General features: G+C 39.4%; 1 protein-coding gene across 1 annotated transcript; it reads left to right on the top strand.

Annotated features, from left to right (window-relative positions):
* Positions 1 to 592: 592 nt before the first annotated feature.
* Positions 593 to 15,806, top strand: LOC306853561 (uncharacterized protein). Its single transcript, XM_079391064.1, has 3 exons — positions 593 to 651; positions 2,567 to 2,692; positions 13,754 to 15,806. The coding sequence occupies exons 2-3, from the start codon at positions 2,608 to 2,610 to the stop codon at positions 14,776 to 14,778; spliced, it is 1,110 nt and encodes a 369-aa protein (XP_079247190.1). The 5' UTR covers positions 593 to 651; positions 2,567 to 2,607; the 3' UTR covers positions 14,779 to 15,806.
* The last annotated feature ends 6,315 nt before the right edge of the window (positions 15,807 to 22,121 follow it).

Here is a 22,121-nt window from a genome sequence, read left to right as displayed (position 1 = left end):
GCTCTATAATACGCAGAAGCAGAAAACAGGAATAAAGTGAGTATTTGCTAAAAAAATTCATTTTGAAGCCTTGTCAACAGAATGAAAGCATATTAACAAAAATTGCATCATCCAGTTAAACGGCACTGCAATTAAAAATAGCAGTTTTAATGGGTTTCAATGGGGACATTTTTGTCCAAAAGGTGCTGAGAGTGTAAAATAGAGTTATTAAAGGAAATGAGGGTGGAATATTAAAATCCCAATAAAAATACACACCTGAGCCAAAGTGTATGTAGTTAGCATTAACACAGGCAAAATTATCAAAAGAACAATAAAAACTAACTAAAATGGACAAAAATGTCCATAAGGTTGCACAAGGGTTAAGATTAAATCTGTTGAAACAAATCTGTTTTAGGTTAAATTTATATTATTTAAATTGAAATAATACTGATAATTAGGCTATGTAAGTAATACCTAGTTATGATTACATTCACATTTCATCTTAAATGTTTGATCATACAGTAAGCTGGCCAATGAGAGCTCTGTATGAAAGCTGTTGATTATGACTGAGCTGGTTTGAGAAGGGCAGAGAGGACTTTTATTTTGCTCTGGCGGAGTGACGTCATAAGGCTGCGCGAGCTCCCGCGTCTGTTGTGATTCTGCTCAAGAAAGGTCTGTGTTTTAAAATATTTAAACTGATAGAAACTGTTCAGTCAGTTGTACAGTTTTTAAGCGACGCAAGGTTAATGATTTGCTATTGAATTTATGGTTGGAATGCTTTGTCTAACAATAATAAGCGTTGTTTTGTGAGAGTAAACGCACGCGCACACGAGTAACAGAAAAGGCGCGTCTCATTTCGCTCCCTGTGTCCTGAATCAGTTTATCAGCAACACAATTTAGCTCACTACTTAGTAGTTACGGAGTAACGGAGCTTTTTGAGACTCGATTAAATCAGTTGCTTCTAAAAATGATTCAGTGACTCGATTGAACCGGTTACTTCTCAGATGATTCAGTGACTCGATTGAACCGGTTACTTCTCAGGTGATTCTATTGAATCGGTTACTTCTCAAATTATTCAGTGACTCGATTTAATCGGTTACTTCTAAAATGATTCAGTAATTCTATTGAATCGGTTACTTCTAAAATGATTCAGTAATTCTATTGAATCGGTTACTTCTCAAATGATTCAGTGATTCTATTGAATCGGTTACTTCTCAAATGATTCAGTGATTCTATTGAATCGGTTACTTCTTGGATGATTCAGTAACTCGATTGAATCGGTTATTTCTCAAATGATTCAGTGACTCGATTGAATTGGTTGCTTCTCAGATGTTTCAGTGACTCGATTGAATCAGTTACTTCTCGGATGCAGTGTTAATTTTGGCAGGCATTTTTTATTTAGTCTTAGTCTTTATCTTGAGACAAAAATGCTTAATAGTCTTAAGTCACATTTTAGTCATTTGAGTCTTTCATAGTTTTAGTCTAGTTTTAGTCGATGAAAAGTCATTGCATTTTTGTCAACTTTTAGCCATTACTTTTAGTCAAACTGCAGTTGCCAACATTTATTTTGGTAGCTATTTTATATGTAGTATTCAAACAAAAATAGTCATCAATACTTCTCTCTTTAGACCAAATCAATTAAGCTTAGTTATGAGAAATTTGAATCAAGGATTGAATTTGGAAAAACTGGAATAAATTTGAATTTTTTGGTAGAGATATAAATTAAACTAATTTTTCAGATACAGTAGGTTTACTTAACAAGTATACATTTATTTAACATCTTTTGTTGGTTAACATTAATGACAGATAATTAGGAATGCTGTCCATTTAAGACGGAAGGTATGCATGTAATATATGGCATACATTCAGTTTTCTCCCACCTGTTTAAGCTCACTTAAACCATAACGGACTGTATTTCCGTGAGATGCTCTACATGAGAGACATGTGGACTGCTGTGTGTGTGTTTGAGCACTGAGAACTGATCGCGCGCTGTATGAGAACTGAAGAAGTGGAGCGTGCGCGAGAGAGAGCACTTCTATCAGCGCGTTTCCGCCTATCTATTAACGAAGATGTGGCATAAATTTCGTCATAGTTTTTATCATCAGATATTAGTTTTAGCTCGTCAACGTCTCGTCTTAGTCACAGAAAAAAGGTTCGTTGACGAATATTTTTCGTCGTCGTCTTTGTCAACGAAATGAACACTGCTCGGATGATTCAGTGACTCGACTGAATCGGTTGATTCTCAGATGATTCGAATCTCCACTCGCTGATCTCCTGCTGGTCTAAACTGTGCAAATGCAGCGAGAACAACAAACATAAACACAACTGTTTCAAACCAGCTGGAAATGTTCTCATGCTAGTGTGATTTAGTTATATAATCTAAACATTCTGATTTACGGTATATACATCACAACTAAATATGAACTGTCTGTGCAGTTTGTGCTCTTTTATGAATGTGCAGCGCTAGTTTTGAGTGTTTTTGTCTAATCAGGTGACTCCCTTAGTAGTGTGCTGACTACTGAACTAGGGAGCTGATGGAGAGATTTAGTTTGGGTTTATTTAGCTCTCTGTTCATTGTTCTCTTCAGAAAAACTCCTGCTGAAGTGACTGAGATCCACTGTTATAAAGATGGCCATTATTAAAGAAGAGAGTGAAGACTTCAGGATTGAAGAAGTGTTTAGTCTGAAACAAGAAGACACTGAGGAACAAACAGGTTGGTTTCATTCTCAGAGCTCAACTCATCTGAAATGTCCAGCGCTACAGAAATGAATGATGTTTCAGAAGAATAGGGTCATTCTGTATCAACTCAACCAGAGGTCCTCGGCTAACATCTTTGATTTTGCTAATATTTATTCTTAAAGGGTTGCATCATTGCATTTGATCTGTTTTCTTGTATTCTAATAAATAAGTAGATTGACACAGAATGAGCCATCTTTGTTTCCATTCGGACTGATTCTGGCTTGAGAAAGCCTGGCCAGAAGTTTGGACATGGATTGACAAGAAAGTGTAGTAATTAGTGAAGTGAAGTGAAGTGACATTCAGCCAAGTATGGTGACCCATACTCGGAATTCGTGCTCTGCATTTAACCCATCCAACGTGCACACACACAGCAGTGAACACACACACACACACACAGCAGTGAACACACACACAGCAGTGAACACACACCCGGAGCAGTGGGCAGCATTTATGCTGCGGCGCCCGGGGAGCAGTTGGGGGTTCGGTGTCTTGCTCAAGGGCACCTCAGTCGTGGTATTGAGGGTGGAGAGAGTGCTGGACATTCACTCCCCCCATCTACAATTCCTGCCGGCCGGAGACTCGAACCTGCAACCTTCGGATTACAAGTCCGACTCTCTAACCATTAGGCCACGACTTCCCCCAAACTTCCACTGATTACTAATTACACTATAAATGCATATAACTAAAGTCTTAGTGTTTCGCTGTCAACACATAGGCTATGGCTTTTTGGCTAGGTTTAGAGGAAAAGAGCATTTTTAGCTGAACAAAGCAATAATAGATGGCACTCGTGGAGGTATAGAAAAAAGTTCTTTATGAACCGCAGCATTGCTTGTAATAAAGATTTAAAGGCAGTAGAGCCCACTGTTTTCTGACAGTGGAAGTTTGAGTTTAGAATGCTTGTGATAATGTAAAAAGTAAAAAACTAGTTTATATACAACTTAATATATAAATCTAGATGTAAATGCAAAAGAAAAAAGCATTGAATAATGTGTTATATTTGTTTAAACGCATCTATTAAAGATTGTATTACTGTACTGTGTAAAAAAACTAATCACAATGCTGAAAAAGCATTTTCAGTAACAATGTTTGGATTTGAAATCAAAATAATGGATAAATGTGTTTGTGGTAAACAGCCAGGGATCAGCTGCAGAACCTGTACCACATGGACTGCATACACACTGCAAACGGAGGATGTGTGAACCAGGTGTGAAAGGCATATATTCAAGCTCTGCATAAATGTCTAAACATCCTCATAAATAAAGCTCCCATCAGTCAAGCCACTCCATCACATTGAATGTAGAATGGATGGAACTGTAATGTGCAAAACCCTGGCAGAGTCAGAGCCAGTCATGCACAAGCTGCTGAAGTGTGACCCAAATTACATGCCTTCTGAAAAACCTGCCACTTACTAACGAGAGGAAAATGTACCTCGAATAGAAATTTGGGAATTTGTGTCAGAAAGGTACAGAGATCTGGTATGCCCTAATCCAGCTCTGCAGAACAATGTTGTGTGTGCAGAGATTCAAACCCGTGGTGTAGGAAGACCAAAAAAGACACCATGTGGTCTTGCCAAAGGAATTAAACTGGCTTAGAACATTGGCTCTTAGCTGCTGGTGCACAAACTCTGATGACAATCACTTAGCTGTGAGCAAATATTACATTTCTGATTTTTTTAATACCAAAATTGACAAACTATATTTGTGAATATAATCCCTCAAATTATAAAATATGTACCTAGAAAATTGTAGAATATGTGATTGTGTGTGTACAAAGTTTGAGATATTCCTGTTAATGGTAGGACTTTTTTTTCACATCGTCACCAGATTTATTCCAAATGTCACATAACCCAGAAAGAGATTGAGATATTTACATTTTATATATTTATCAATTTATTTATTGATTTTACAAATAAAGCTGTTGTGGTACCACCAGCAATTGTTTCATTGATTTTTTTTTTAATGCTTTTTGGACATTTACATAAAAGAGACCTGTTTTGCAAAAAATTAAGAATTTTCCCATAAATGCGAGCAAGATAATTTAAGACTATTGATAGTTTTCACATGACGTCACAACCTTATAGGAACACCGGGCAAAACGAAGCTTTGCTCCACTCACAGCCAGCTATTTTTACGCAGACTGCATCAAGTAGTAATGTAGTAAAATGCAGATATTAAAAGGCGAGATTCAGTGGACACCTTACTGATGATATATATTTTGTACAGGAAAGAGGATGAAGCCAGAATATAAATGCAATGTGCAAAGTTTCAAACTAAATGGCTTCCCATAGAAAACCATTAGAAGGAAAACACTTGAACCGTTAAGCAGAAATATTCAATTTCAATTCAATTCAAGTTTATTTGTATAGCACTTTTTACGATACAAATCGTTGCAAAGCAGCTCTACAGGAATTTAAGTTTCCACAATATATTTATATATTGCAGAACCTTAATATATTTAACTTATGGCAAAATTTGGTAATTCTGTATGTTGTCTGAGCGTTGGCATCCTCTGAGGTCCTCTGAGGGGTTGGCATTATCTCTTCTCAGGTGTTCGGTCATCTCAGATCATTTAAGGGTTGGATCCAGACTGAAGCTTCTGTAATTCCTAGTTACCACGGGATGTTAATCAACAGAGAAACAAATAGAGACATAATTAGTGTAGCTGCTGTTCCATCTAAGCAAAAATGATTTGTTCAACCCAAGCTAAAGAATAATAATAATGTACATTTGATCAGATATAACTGCAGTACAAGATTATAAGATGCATTATGTGAATGCTTGGCTAAAGAGATGTGTCTTTAATCTAGATTTAAACAGAGAGAGTGTGTCTGAACCCCGAACGTTATCAGGAAGGCTATTCCAGAGTTTGGGAGCCAAATGCGAAAAAGCTCTACCTCCTTTAGTGGACTTTGCTATCCTAGGTACTACCAACAGTCCAGAGTTTTGCGACCTTAGGGAGCGGGTTGGATTGTAGCGTGGTAGAAGACAAGTTAGGTACGCAGGAGCTAAACCATTTAGGGCCTTATAGGCAAGTAATAATATTTTGTAAATGATACGGAACTGAATAGGTAGCCAATGCAGAGACTGTAAAATTTGGGTAATATGATCATATTTTCTTGACCTGGTAAGAACTCTAGCCGCTGCATTTTGGACTATCTGTAGCTTGTTTATTGAAGATGCAGGACAACCAGCTAGCAGTGCATTACAGAATCAGAATCAGAAAGAGCTTTATTGCCAAGTGTGTTTGCACACACAAGGAATTTGTCTTGGTGTTATGAGCTTCCAGTACAGAAAGTACAAACATAGTGCAGACAACATATAATTAAGGTGATAAAGAACACTAATGAAGAGAATATACAATAATTAAGAATAACAATAGTAATAAAAATATACAGAAAAGAGACATGACCATAGACAGAACTGTGAATGTGCATGTGTCCTATGTACAGATGAAGGTTTGATGAGTTATTTACAGATGTACAGTACCGGGGTGTGTTATGTGTTGTTCAGGTGGGATACGGCCTGGGGGAAAAAACTGTTCTTGTTTCTGGCTGTTCTGGTGCTCAGTGATCTGTAGCGCCGGCCAGAGGGCAACAGTACAAAGAGAGAGTGAGCTGGGTGTGAGGGGTCCAGAGTGACTTTCTTAGCCCTTTTCCTCACTCTGGAGGTGTAAAGTTCTTGGAGGCTGGGCAGAGGGGCACCGATAATTCTCTCAGCAGTCCTAACTGTCCGTTGTAGTCTTCTGATGTCTGTTTTGGTAGCTGAACCAAACCAAACAGTTATAGAAGAACATAGGACAGACTCGATGATTGCAGAGTAGAACTGTTTCAGCAGCTCCTGAGGCAGGTTGAACTTCCTTAGCTGGCGGAGGAAATACAGCCTCTGCTGGGCCTTTTTCGCAATAGAGTCAATGTGATTGTCCCACTTCAGGTCCTGAGAGATGGTGGTGCCCAGGAATCTGAATGACTCTACTGAAGTCACAGTGCTGTTCATGATGGTGAGTGGGGGGAGAGCAGGGGGGTTTCTCCTGAAGTCCACTATCATCTCCACAGTTTTGAGCGTGTTCAGCTCCAGGTTGTTAAGACTGCACCAGACAGCCAGCTGCTCAACTTCCTGTCTGTAAGCAGACTCGTCACCGTCCTTGATGAGGCCTATGACTGTAATGTCGTCCGCAAACTTCAGGAGCTTGACAGAGGGGTCCTTTGATGTGCAGTCATTCGTGTAGAGGGAGAAGAGCAGTGGGGAGAGAACGCAACCCTGAGGGGCGCCAGTGCTGATGGTGAGAGTCCTGGATGTGAGTTTGCCCAGCCTCACTAGCTGCTGCCTGTCTGTCAGGAAGCTGGTGATCCACTGACAGATGGAGGAGGGCACAGAGAGCTGTCTCAGTTTGTCTGAGAGAAGGTCAGGTATGATGGTATTGAAGGCCGAGCTGAAGTCCACAAATAAGATCCTTGCATAATTCCCAGGTTTGTCGAGGTGTTGCAGGATGTAATGCAGACCCATATTGACAGCGTCATCCACAGACCTGTTTGCTCTATAGGCAAACTGAAGAGGATCCAGCAAGGGTCTAGTGATGTCCTTCAGGTAGGCCAGGACCAGTCTCTCAAGTGACTTCATGACCACAGACGTGAGTGCGACAGGTCTGTAGTCATTAAGTCCAGTGATTTTGGGCTTTTTGGGGACGGGAATGATGGTGGAGCGTTTGAAGAAGCAGGGAACTTCACACAGCTCCAGAGATCTGTTGAAGATTTGTGTAAAGATGGGGGCCAATTGGTCAGCACAGACTTTTAGACAGGCAGGTGAAATACCGTCTGGTCCTGAAGCTTTCCTAGATTTCTTTTTTCTGAAGACCCGGTTCACATCCTCTACACAGACTTTAAACGCAGGTAGAATGGTGGGGGAGGGAGTAAGGGGGGTTGCAGGGGGGGGAAGGTGAATGTGTGAAGTGCAGATCAGAGCGGGTGCTGGGTGTCAATCTGGCCTTTTCAAATCTGCAGTAAAACACATTGAGATCGTCAGCCAGTTGTTGATTCTCCACAGACTGTGGGGGTGGTGTCTTGTACATGGTGATGTTCCTCAGACCAGTCCATACCGACGCCGGATCGTTGTCTGAAAGTTCTTTTTTCAACTTCTCAGAGTAGTTCTTTTTATCCACTCTGATCTCCTTTGTTGGTCTGTTCCTGGCCTGGTTATACAAGATTTTATCCCCACTTCTGTAAGCGTCCTCTTTGGCCTGACGAAGCTGTTTGAGTTTCCCAGTAAACCACGGTTTATCATTATTGAATGATAAGAATGTCCTGGTGGGGATGCATATATCCTCACAGAAACTGATATATGATGTTACAGTCTCTGTGAGTTCATCCAGATCGGTGGCAGCGGCTTCAAAAACACTCCAATCAGTGAGGTCAAAACAAGCTTTTAAATCTTGCTCTGCTTCATTAGTCCATCTCTTAACGGTTCTTAATACAGGCTTAGAAGATTTGAGTTTTTGCCTATAGGTCGGTATGAGATGAACCAAACAGTGATCAGAGAGCCCCAGAGCTGCCCGTGGGACAGAGTGATATGCATCTTTAATTATTGTGTAACAATGATCCAATATATTACTGTCTCTGGTGGGACATGTAACGTGCTGTCTGTATTTTGGCAGTTCGCGGGAGAGATTTGCTTTATTAAAATCTCCAAGAATGATTAAAAAAGAGTCCGGGTACCGTTGCTCTGTTTCAGATATTTGTTCGGCCAGCTGTTGCATCGCGGCGCTCACGCACGCGTCCGGAGGCACATACACATTCACGAGAATGAAGGAGGAAAACTCTCGGGGTGAATAGAACGGCTTACGGTTTATGAAGAAGGCCTCCAAATTAGGAGAACACATCTTCTTCAGAGTTGTTACATCTGAACACCAACCTTCATTTATGTAGAAACGTAGTCCACCACCTCTCGTTTTCCCCGTTAACTCCGTGATGCGGTCTGATCTGAACAGCTGATATCCCGGCAAATGAAGCATGTTATCCGGGATGTTTTCACTCAGCCAGGTTTCAGTGAAGCACAATGCAGCAGAGTTTGAAAAGTCCTTATTTGTGTGGGTGAGGAGAAGTAGTTCATCCATTTTGTTAGGAAGGGATCGGAGATTCGCTAGATGAATGCTTGGGAGCGCAGTTCGGAAGCCGCGTTCGCGGAGTTTAACCAGCGCGCCGGCGCGCTTCCCTCTTTTCCGTCTGAGCGCGCGTTTGACTAGGACCGCTGCCCCTCCGACCAAAACATCCAACAAAGCGTCTGAATAATCAAAAACCGGACAAAAATTGTCCGGTGTGTGTTGCCTTATGTCCAGTAGTTCGTCTCTGGTAAAACTGACAGTAAGAGAATGACTAAACACAGAACAAACAAACAAAAACAACAAAAGTACGGGAGCGTTCCACACCACAGCAGCCATACTCGGCGCCATCTTGAGTGACTTTCATCCAGTAGTCAATAGCCCAGTCTAGAGGTCATGAATGCATGAACTAGCTTTTCTGCATCAGAAACAGGTAGCATGTTTTGAAGCTTAGCAATGTTCCTGAGATGGAAGAATGCTGTTTTTGTAACATGGGAAATATGATTTTCAAAGGACAAGTTGCTGTCTAATACGTATAACACCCAGATTTTTGACTTTAGAGGACGTGACAGTACATCCGTCTAGTTGCAAATTGTAATCCAAGAGATTCTGTGTACTGTTTTTTTTGGTCCAATAAGTAATATCTCTTTCTTATCTGAATTTAATGGGAAGAAATTATTGGTCATCCAATCTTTTACATTTTTTACACAATCTATTAGCTTAGATAGTTTAGAAGTTTCATCTGGTCTTGTTGAGATATATAGTTGAGTATCATCAGCATACCAATGAAAACTAATCCCGTATTTTCTAATAATATTACCAAGGGGCAGCATGTATATTTAAGATATCAGAGGACCTAGGACAGACCTAGTGACCTAAAGATAACGATGAGTTAATAATATTGAGAAGCGGTTCTTCTGCTACAGGTAACAACTCTTTCAGTAGTTTAGTGGGTACAGGATCTAATAAACACGTTGTTGGTTTAGATGCACTGATAAGTTTATTTAGCTCTTCCTGTCCTATAGTTGTAAAGCACTGCAGTTTTTCTTTGGGTGCGATGAATGAAGCTGAAATACTAGACGCAGTAGAATCTACATTTGATATTGTATTTCTGATGTTATCTATTTTATCAGTAAAGAAATTCATAAAATCATTACTATTAAACTGTGGGGGAATATTTAGATCGGGTGGTGTCTGTTTATTTGTTAATCTAGCCACTGTGCTAAATAAGAACCTTGGGTTGTTTTGGTTATTATCTATGAGTTTGTGGATATGCTCTACCCTGCAGCTTTTAGAGCCTGTCTATAGCTGGACGTACTGTTTTTCCACGCAATTCTAAAAACTTCCAAGTTAGTTTTTCTCCATTTGCGCTCAAGATTACGAGTTTCTTTCTTGAGAGAATGGGTATAACTGTTGTACCATGGCGCAGTACGGTTTTCTCTAACCTTTTTCAATTTGAGGGGGGCAACAGCTTCTAATGTATTAGAGAAGATAGTGCCCATGTTGCTAGTCATTTCGTCTAGTTCATGCGTATTTATGGGTACACAGAGCAGTTGAGATAAATCAGGCAGGTTATTTGTGAATCTGTCTTTGGTGGCTGGAACAATAGTTCTGCCCGGACGATAACGCGGAGCCATATAACTAATATCAGTAATACGCAGCATGCACTAGTGTTGTCACGATACTGGAATTTCTAACTTCGATACGATACCTTTAAAAATATCGATACTCGATACCATTTTCGATACCACGGTGAAAAAAACTGCCACAATATTAAGGGGGTAATTTTTTTAATTTAAAGATAAATGTAACAAGTCGAGAACATGCGGTATATTTTACATGAACAAAAAAATGTCTTGAGGTACTGCATTTGTTGATTTATTTATTAATCTTTTATTAATCTTAGTTAAATGTTAATTGAAACTAACGTTTACTAATACATGTACTAATTAAAGTCCAAAGTTCTATTTGTTGATATTCTCATTTGCTTCATAACCAAAATATTTCCAGATATAGGGCCCTATGAAATCCGTTTTATTTTTCCCCAAATTCCATTTAATTTTTTTCTACATTCAATTTTTTCCATTTTAATTTGTCTGGATTCCGTTTTTTTCCGTTTGAATTTTTCTGGACTCTTTTTTTTTTTAATGGTCAAATTAAATGCTATTAATCTAAAAGCATGTCTAATTCATTAAAATCATGAAAATTATACAATTTAACATTTCATTTATTAAAAGTGTAACAAAAATGACACGTTTAGGGCTGTATGAAATGTTTTATTTTTTTCTCACCTTATGTTTCATTGTTACCAAATTCTGTGTTTTAGAATGTCTATTAGGCTATTTGAATGCATACAAACATTTTTTATTTATTCTTACAGTAGCCTTATGAAATGTTTTCCCCCTCAGAAATTCTGTGTTGTGTATTTACATTTTACTGGATATCAGATGAAGGCATAAAACAATTTTAATTCATTTTTATTTGAATTAATGAAAATTAAACATTTAAATTTTTGACAAATGAAGGGGATTTACTATTAAAATTAAAATATTTTGTGATTATTGCTTTAAAAAAATTAACAGTAGTAGTAAGTAGTAGTATTATGTACATTCTACTAAATAATAGTAATATAGTTAAACCGAACTTTTATTTTGACGGGTTGCCGTGAATACTTCTAAAGTTCTGTGTGTGTATGATATGATGCTAGTTTTACTCAAATTAAATGGTAAAATGCTGGTAAAGTGCTTTCAGATCAGTTCTGGAGATATTGTTGATGTATTTATGTCCTCATTGAGACGGCAGACGCTGAAATCACCGCGAGCGCCACATTAGTAAACACAACCGCACGTGCAGCACATTCACACAGAGACGCGCAGAACATGCAGGATTCATATTTAAATCGACTTTTGCAGCTTAATATTTACAGATACTAGTCCATATCGCGATTTGATTTAAGTGTAATGACCTACTTTTGATTAATTCATCCAAACTTTGACAAATTCCGTGACATTCCGTGTTAAACTGTAGATTCCGTTTTTATGACTGGATTCCGCGATTCTGTGCGCGTTCTCTGCATCGCGGAGATCATAGATCCCTACAGATAGCGCTCCTGCTGTGTTCTTTAACAACCAGAGCAGTCATCTTTCTATTCACTTCACTTTTGCTATTTAACCAGAGCGAAGGAGACGAGTGCGGTCACGTGTGGTGCTTGTCCACGCGCCTTTGGAGAGAAGTGAAAGTGACAGCTCGCCTAGTATCGGTGTATCGATACTTCGGGAAATTAATATTGGTACCGTTCAGATATTTCAGTATCTATTTATCGAAATATCGATATTTTTGACAACACTAGCATGCACGATACAAGGAAATGACACACAGAGCAGTTGAGATAAATCAGGCAGGTTATTTGTGAATTTGTCTTTGGTGGCTGGAACAATAGTTCTGCCCGGACGATAACGCGGAGCCATATAACTAATATCAGTAATAGGCAGCATGCACGATACAAGGAAATGATCAGTAACATCATCACTTTGAGGTTCGATATCTATGTCGGTAAGATCAATTCCATGCGATATAATTAAATCTAGTGTATGATTAAAACGATGAGTGGGCCCAGTGATGTTTTGCTTGACTCCAACAGAGTTTATTAGGTCAGTAAACGCAAGTCCTAACGCATCATTTGTATTATCAACGTGAATGTTAAAATCTCAGACAATTAGCAGTTTATCAACATTAACTAATAGATCTGAGAGGAAATCTGCAAATTCTTTTAGGAAATCTGTATATGGCCCTGGCGGTCTATACACAGTAGCCAGAGCAAGAGATAAGAGAGATTTCTTCTGCATATCTAACAGTGTAACATTAAGCAGAAGTATTTAGAATGAGTTAAACCTCCTGTATCCTGTTTTCTGAGTAACATTGAGAATATCACTATATATTGTTGCCACACCTCCACCACGACCAGTCTGATGGGGCTCATGTTTATAACAGTAGCTCGGTGGAGTAGACCCATTTAGACCAAAATATTCATTTGGTTTCAGCCAGGTTTCAGTCAGGCAGAGTACATCAAAATGATTATCTGTGATCATTTCATTTACAATAACTGCTTTGGGTGCGAGTGATCTAATGTTAGCCTGGAGCGCTTGTATAGGAACACAGCTCCTCCGACTAAAATGTCCATTTCTGTTACAAACCGAGACCGAGCAAAACCTGAAGCTATTCGTTAAACCTAGACCCAACCTGAAACCCGAGAGTATTTCGGGACCCGTCAGGTTCGGGTCGGGTAGCAGACCTCCATGTCGGTGGCAGTTTGCCCAATCCAACATGTTGAATCAGCATCAGCTCCATCAGTAAGAGTGATAACTGATTGTATGTTCAGTTTAGCGAACGAGTCAGTTCTCGAAAATCAAATCGAAAGTGATGAAAACTAGTAAGTAAATGAAGGTGACAGAGACAGAAAGCTGTTCTAATATTTTGAGATCTTATCCAAGCATTCCAATATGTGAATATTTTCATAATAACAAAGTGCTGATTATGAATGAATTATCAACATAACTGATATTCACAATAGTTAGCAAGCGCTGCTTTGTTTACATTTTGTATAGCTGCTTTTATATCCTTGTTTCAGTTTCTCCTTTTGAATGACAAATATATACTATTGTTAGCTGCTGATATAGACTGCTAATTCCTCTCACACAGGTGCAGAACGCACGTGTTGGTTTGTAGTCGGTTGCAGTTTGTGTAGTGTGCTCAAGCAGCGTTTTGGTCCAGACGCTGCCGACGTAAGGAGACAACACGGTTGGGCTTTTGTAGCTGCTAGTTCTTTGAAGTTGGCTTGGTGTGTCCTGGCCTTAAAAGCTTTCATGTTGGTTTTCACACCGTTTGCTTTGTGGCTTCAAACAGTGGTTAACTTGTATTTGTCTTTTTTTTTTTTTTTTTGCTTTAGGCCTGCTGGTGCTAAAAGAGGAAAATCAAGATCTGAATGAAATGGAACAGACAGATCAGTATGAGAATCACCCTGATTTAATAAGTGGTGAAAAAGCTACAAAGACTAAAACAACTTCTACGCGAAAAAGAGCTCAGAAAACCAAATCCAACAGCCGTTTCTCCTGCCGTCAGTGTGGGAGGAGTTTCAATGAAAAACGAAAACTTCAATTGCACATGAGAGTTCACACTGGAGAGAGGCCCTATCCCTGCCAACAGTGTGGAAAGAGCTTCACTCAACATGGAGCCCTCAAAAGGCATGTGAGAACTCACTCGGGAGAGAAGCCCTACACCTGCGAACAGTGTGGAAAGAGCTTCGCTCAAAAAGGACACCTTCAAAATCACATGACAACTCACACGGGAGAAAAGCCTTTCACCTGCCTGCAGTGTGGAAAGAGTTTCACTCAAAAAGCACACCTTCAAAGACACATGAGAAGTCACTCGGGAGAGAAGCCTTTCACTTGCCGTCAATGTGGAAATAGATTTACACAGAAAAACAGCCTTAAATCTCACATGAACAGTCACACTGGAGAGAAGCCTTATACATGCGAGCAGTGTGGAAAGAGTTTCTCGGCAAAGCAAAAGCTTAAAGTCCACATGAGAGTTCATACTGGAGAGAAGCCTTACATTTGCAAGTATTGTGGGAAGAGTTTCACACATACATGCAGCCGTAATAACCACATGAGAATTCACACTGGAAAGCAGCTGTTCACATGTGATCGTTGTGGAAAGAGTCTCTCAACAGAATTTAGCCTCAAGTGTCACAAGATCTGGCACACTGGAAAGAAACCCTTCAAATGTGATCAGTGTGGAAGGCGTTTCATACAAAAGGTAAGCCTTAATTACCATATGAAGACGCATCTGCCAGAGAAATGCTGTAAATGTGATCAGTGTGGAAAGAGCTTCAGTCATCAAGGCAGCCTTCATGCTCACATTAAGAAACAACACCCTCGAGAGAAGCCTGTGGGAAGAGCTTCTCACAAATAGAAAATCTTAAGATTCACATGAAATATGTGTGGAATCATGTGAAGAAACCCACATGAGATTTCATTCAGGGGCAAGCTATTTTATATTCCATTATTTTGCAAAGCGTTTCACAGTTCCAAAGGAAACCTGAAGACTCACATAGGAGTTCTCACTGAAGAGAGAGGTCTTTCAAGATCATTCTGGAAAAAAAGTGTGACTGTGACAAAGTTTACCAAAAGAAGCTATTTTAAAAATCACCAAAATATTCACTTTGGAGGAAGGCCCATTAACTGTGGTCAACAAAAAATGGGCATGGGGGCAACAAAGGGCTAAAAAAGCAAGAAATATTGAAAAGAGAACATCTAGCAACTAAGTTTAGTTAATTAGTTGGGCAGTTTTTGTTCGTTGGCCAACTAAGTTTTTTCAGTGTGTTCCGTGCCGTCGGATGGTGTGTCAGGGCAACTTTGGACCTAGATGCTGCCGATGTGAGCCGACTCCGCAGTCTGCTTTCGTCACCACTAGTGCGTCGGCTTGGTGTGTACCGGGCTTAACATAAAAGGGATGACTTAGAGAGGCAGAGTCTCTCAAGTACAGATGGTCAGAGGCTCTCCAATCTGTGAAAGAGTGTGTAAAAAGGTTGTGGAATACTTTAAAAGCAACGTTCCTCAACGTCAAATTGCAAAGGCTTTACAAATTTCTTTATATAAAGTGCATAACATCAGAAGATTCCAAGAAACTGGAGAAATCTCAGCATAAGGGACAAGGCCGAAGACCTTTGTTGGATAGTAAACACAATCCATATTGCCATCAAATTCCAACACCAAAAGTCCAGAAACTCATAACCTCGATGCCCAGACGTCATCAAACGGTTTTGAAAAGAAGATGAGATGCTACACCATGATAAACATGCCCCCGTCCCAACTATTTTCAGACCTGTAGCAGGTATCAAATTTGAAATGAGCTCATTTTGTGCATAAAAATTTTAAAATTTCTCAGTTTAAACATTTATGTTATCTATGTTCTATTGTGAATAAAATATTGGCTCATGTGATTTGAAAGTCTTTTAGTTTTCATTTTATTAAAATTTAAAAAAAGGCCCAACATTTCCGGAATTCAGGTTGTATTACATATAAATGACTAACCTCTGCTTTTGAAGAAATTAACTAGTTTCCTGCAATCTATTGGTGAAAGGAAGTCCTTGAGGTCAACTGATGTTACGTATTGGAGGTCATCGTCTGTTTTCACACCAATTCTTGTCAATTCTGCTATCAAGTCATTCAGTTGATCATTATCCAGCATTGAGAGGGCACTTCTGATGACAGCTTCCATCTTTTACCTTCTTACCTAAGACAGAGTGGTGAAGTGCAACGAAATTAGCGTTAAAGTATTTATACACTAGCAGATGGTAATAGTCAGCTAGATTGTCGCAGACCGTGTAGACCCAGATGCATCCTTACAGTTGAATGCAGGTAAACTCACTGAAAAACTCATCTGCTTCACCTACTTGCACATTTGGAGGAAAGCTGGAGCCAGCAATCAAATAGGTTTGCATTAGTTGATGTCTTTCAGGTAACGTATTAGGTTTTTGAAAGTTCACAGTTTTCTAGTGCACTTTAAAATCTGTGTTGGAGCTAAATCTAATACCTTAAGCTACTGGGTTGTTTAATCCTGCAGTAATTAGGTTGACATGCTTTCTTACTTTGATGTTACCTTGTTTACTTCCTCGTTGCATCTCTCTATAAGGAACAATAAGACCATTCTTCTGTTGCATCACCATACAGTTTATGAATGTGCATTATGTCCAATTTAATATCCATTACATGCACACCAGGGCCCGTATTCATGAAGAATTTTAGTGCTAAGAGTTGCTCCTAGTAACAAAATCTTTCCTCTTAAAATGAAAGAAAAGATCCTAGTAAAGAAAAAAGTAATTCAGAAAGCATCTTAACCCTTAAAAGCGGTCTTAAGGTCCAAAATTGTTAGGAGTATGGACGAGGACTTTTAAGGGGCTTACGAGTTTCTTTAGCAGTGGAGAAAATGGACGAAACATGAAGAGGGAGAAGAAATGTGTTGCACACAATGCATGACAGTGAGTTAATTATAAGCTACACATTATATCGTGCAGGGATCATGTTTGTGACCGATCTTATTAAAGACATGCTAACATCTCAGACACCGCACTGAAATGCCGTAGCGCCAGAAATGGACGTAATCACAACATTAACATATTTGGCAACTGGAAAAATGCAACTATGCAGCAGTGATGATTTGGGTCTGTTACAGCACTTATTAGGCTATGTTTCTGTTCATTTCCTATAAAACACGGTGAGTATGCAGGGCCGTGCCCCCCCCAAACGAGTTACTGTGCCCCCCCCACTTTCCATCCTCTCCCCTCCTTGCTGAACACGATCGATTTTGAAAGCGAAAGTACCGATAAAACAGCGCACATAAAGCGATTGCACGCTTTAGCGAGCGTCAGCAACTGCACGTGATCACAGATGGATGCCCTCCTCCCCCCCGACACACACACACACACAACGTGATTTGTGCCCCCTCTAGAAATTTAAATGCCCCCCCGATGGAGGTGCCCTGGCGCCGGCTCTGTAAGTATGACAGCATGGTAAATAAAAAATAAAGAATATATATACATATATAATGTGTGTGTGTGTGTGTGAGAGAGAGAAAGAGCGAGAGGAAAAATTACGCCTGTAATTTCAAAGTGAAGGCTAATAATAAACCCTACTCTTAAATGTGCTCTTTTATTTCCTTCTTGACAACCAACCAATCACAGTCTTCAAAAGACTGTGTCATTCCTAGCAACGGGGTCAGCCCCGCCTCCTCACTAAGATAAAACTTTTTGTCTTTTCCTCGCTCAGAGTTGCTCTCAGATTGGTTCTGAATCACTTTTAAACTAAGACTCCTAGATAGAAATTTTTAAGCTAAAATAGGAGCTCTCTGAGAGGATTCTTAGAATCTTTATGAATATGGGCCCAGGAAGCTTACAATGTCCATCAGTTTCCTGCTGATGCGGTCAAAAACCTTTTGCCCTTCTGGGTCAAACGCCTACCTACAGCAGTAGAAAGGCTACCTATATACTAAATCACTGTAATGTTCACAGTGCCACTCAATGTCAAAATGAGAATAACACATCACCTGTTCAACACATTTTAGCTCCTAAAACATGTTTGCTTACTCTTAAATCGTAAACTCCATAGTCAAGCAGATCTCATTTACATTTAAAGCAACATGCTACAAAACGAGTTGATGTCTGCAGAGCTGTTTTTTGACACGGTAAAATGGGTGTTGTTTTACATTACCATTGAGAAATTTCAACCGAATTATGTTATAGACTTTTTCATTAAGACCCTAAAGAATCATATCACATGCCCGATGAAAATTCAGATGACCCGTTTAAGTGCACACCTTCTTTAGTCAGCCATTTCATATAGGCTATTTGATCATGATGGATTTTCGATTATCATTTCAACAAGTTCCCTTAACTTCAAGCATAACTGATAAATTTCATCATCAAGTGAATTTTTGGTAACACTTTACAATTCGGTGACACTAATATGCATTAATTCATGCTTAACAAATGCACAGAAAATCATGAGTTAGGCCGTGTTCACACTTGGCGTCTTTTTCGAAGCTGCCGGCGTCTGTTTTACATTATAATCCTATGGAGTAAACCGTGTTTTCAAAAAAGTCCTGAGCGCTTTTTAAAACGCCACAGCCGACGTCTTTTTCTGCAGCTCAGGGGGTTTTTTTCGAGTTGAAAAAAGTTAAACTTTTCTGAAAAAAACGCCCTACGTCAAGCGCCTTTTTGACAGCTGACCAATGACAAGCGAGTAGCGAGATCTGTCGTTTCCATAACAAGAAGAAGAAAAATGGAGAAGGTGCCGGTAGATAGACTGATCGTACTAGTTTCGGAGCACAAGGAGCTGTATGATATGAGCACAAAACTCTATCATAATATACATCATAAAGAGGCTGTGTGGGCGCAGATTGGACGGATCCTCTTTTGTTCAGGTAAGTGTATCATCTACTACTTGTCAAAATGATCACGTTAGCTACTGTAGCATTAATAACGGTCTCTCAGCAACATGTTATCGAATTGAATGAGATAAACAAAATTTAGGTACAGTAAGAAGTTCACAACTTAACCATGGAAGTGATCGAGGCGGAACGTAAGTAGATCAGAGAGATAAGGGGGAGCAATTGAGTGATTTAAAAGTAAGCAGAAGAATTTTATAAGTAATGCGGGATGATACAGGGAGCCAATGGAGTTTAAATAAGATTGAGGTAATGTGAGCAGATCGCTTAGTATGGGTTAATATTCTTGCAGCAGAGTTTTGAATATATTGTAAACGAGAGATAGAGTGCAATGGTAATCCGGCAAAAAGAGCATTGCAGTAGTTGAGGCGTGATGTAATAAAAGCATGCACTATTGATTCAGCATCTTTTGGAGAAACATATGATCGAAGTTGTGCTAACCGACGAAGCTGGAAAAATGCAGCTTTGGATAGTTTACGAATGTAAGCATCCAGAGTCAGTGCAGGATCAAGAGTAATGCCTAAATTTCTGACAGTAGCAGATGGAAAAACTGTTGTAGTGTCAAGGTTGAAACTGAAAGCATTTACTATATTTTTTGTTAGTGAAGGGGGGCCAGTAATTAAAATTTCTGTTTTGTTTAAATTCAAACTGAGAAAATTAGAACTGAGCCAGGCTTTTAGCTCATTAACACAGGTAGATAGTGATGTGGTCTGGTGAATGGAGTCAGGTCTGCAGGCAGTATAAATCTGAATATCATCAGCATAACAGTGATAATGAAATCCATGACGACGGATAATATGTCCAAGCGGCATTATGTAAGTAATAAATAGTAATGGCCCGAGAACAGAGCCCTGGGGAACACCCTGACTGAGTAACGTAGTGGGAGATTTATAATTATGCATAGCGATATAGTATTGTCTATCAGTGAGATAGGAAGAGAACCAGGATAGTGCAGCACCTGAGACACCTATCTCAGAAAGGCGGGAAAGTAATAACTTGTGACAGACAGTATCAAATGCTGAGCTGAGGTCAAGCAGCAGGAGAATGGAGAGATTACCTGAGTCACCAGAGAGTAACAGATGATTGACAACCTTAACTAAAGCAGTTTCAGTGCTGTGATGAAAGCGAAAACCAGATTGAAATGCATCGAACTGATCACTGAGAGCTAGAAAAAACTGTAGCTGATTGGCAACAACTTTTTCCATAATTTTCAAAGTAAATGGTAAATTGGAGATTGGACGATAATTGGTGAAATCTGCTGGGTCCAGGTTTGGTTTTTTAAGAATAGGAGTAACGGCAGCAGTTTTCAGTGAAATTGGAACAGTGGCAGAGATAAGGGACATATTTACTAAGTGAGAGATAGGAGCAGAAATGACAGAAGTACAGTTTTTCAGAAGGAATGTGGTGCAGGATCTAACTGGCATGAAGAAGAATTAGAGTTCTGTATTATCACAGCAATTAAAGTTTGAGTTATCGAGGTAAAATTATTTAACCGTTGAATAGATTGAGCTTGCTCACAAGTAGAAGTGGTTGGTTCAGTTCCAAGAGACCCACATAGAGTGTCCAGTTTTGTAATAAATGGAGCAAGACTTGACTGCAGTGCTGAATAAAATCAACATCACTATGATCAGATGCTTCCACAAATACTGTTTATTTTGTTATTGAAAGGAAATACATATTCCTCTAAACACCACTTGGGATGTGCCAAGCCTGCTGCTCAGGTATTTTGAACTTTTTAACCCTTAAGTAAAGAATAAATTGCACTGGAGAGAAGCCTTCTTAGTTTTCATGTGGTCTTTCAAGGTTTGACGTTGAGTGAAACTTTTTACACGCTGTTGGCAGGTGTAAGGCTTCTCTCCAGTGGGAGTACTCATGTCTCTTTTCAAGATTTATTTTTTAAGTGAAACACTTTCCACACTGAGGGCAGGAGTAAGTGTTCTATTCAGGGTGAATTTTCATGTGGACTCTAAAGTTTCCATGTTGAGTAAAACTCTCTAAACATTGAGGGCAGATTCTATTCAGTGTGAATACTTGTATGCCTGTTAAAGTTTCCTTTTGGATTGGAACATCTACACTTTGTTGGCAGGTGTAACAATTTTCTCCAGTGTGAATTCTCATGTCCCTGTTAAGGTGTCCTTTATGATTGAAAATATTTCCACACTGTTAGCAGGTGAAGGGTCTCTTTTAAGTGTGAACTCTCATGTGGGCGTTAAGGTTTCCAAGTTGAGCAAAACTCTTTCCACACTTTTGGCATGTGTAAGGCTTCTCTCCAGTGTGAATTCTCATGTGCCTGTCAATACTATCTTTACGAGTGAAACATTTTCCACACTGTTGACAGGTGAAAGGGCTCTCCCCAGTGTGCGTTATCACATGGCCTTTAAGGCTTCCATGTTGAGCAAAACTCTTTCCACACTCAGGGCAAGTGTAAGGCTTTTCTCCAGTGTGAACAGTCATGTGCAAGTTAAGGTGTCCTTTTCGAGTGAAACTCTTTCCACACTGTTGGTAAGTATAAGGCTTCTCCCCAGTGTGAATTCTCATGTGGACATTAAAGCTTCCTTTAAGAGTGAAACTTTTTCAACATTGTTGGCAGGTGAAGGGACCCTCTGCATTGTGCATTATCATGTGGACTTTAAGGATTCCATGTTGAGCAAAACCTTTTCCACACTGTTGGCAGGTGAAAGGCTCCTCTACAGTGTGGACTTTAAGGTTTCCTTGATGATTGAAAGTGAAATAACTTCTTTGAGCTTTTTTTCATGTGGAAGTCTTTTCAGTATGCAAATGTCTAAAATATTTTTTTCCAGTTGTGAAATCATGAAGATTCTCATATTGATCTTTCTCTGCAATTCCACTGTTTGTGGGGTTTTTTCACCCTAATAGCAGCAAAAGTGGAGAAAGAAGTACTCAAATAAAATTTATCCCCAGTTTAATGGCACAATTCAACAGACAACTTAAAAATTTTAAGGTACTGTATTACATCAAAACCAACAACATGTATGCTAGACCCTGTACCAGAAATGTCCAAACCTGCTCTGGAGGCCACTGTCCTACTTGCTCCAAAACACCTGCTGGAAGTTCTCAGCTCTGGCACTTGAAACCCCCTTTCCTTCAGAGTTTAGCTCCAACCCTAATCAAACACACCTGTACTTACTAATCAAGGTCTTCTGTAATATTTGAAAGCTAAAGGTAGGTGAGTTTTATCAAGGTTTCAGAAAAGGGGACCTTGAGGGCCAGAGTTGAGAAATGCTGCTCTTCAATATATTACTAACATTCTTTAGGTCATGTACCAGAAACTTTTAAGCTGGGCTTTATTA

Source organism: Barbus barbus (assembly GCF_936440315.1).
Source record: "Barbus barbus genome assembly, chromosome: 3".
Lineage (NCBI taxonomy): Eukaryota > Metazoa > Chordata > Actinopteri > Cypriniformes > Cyprinidae > Barbus > Barbus barbus.
The sequence above is the reverse complement of the archived record's forward strand: the minus strand, read 5'-3'. Positions and strand labels throughout refer to the sequence as shown.

Coding starts and splice junctions, on each gene's coding strand:
- LOC306853561 (XM_079391064.1), top strand. CDS start 2,608: ATGGCCATTATTAAAGAAGAGAGTGAAGACTTCAGGATTGAAGAAGTG. Junction 2,693..13,753: donor AGACACTGAGGAACAAACAG/GTTGGTTTCATT, acceptor TTTTTGCTTTAG/GCCTGCTGGTGCTAAAAGAG.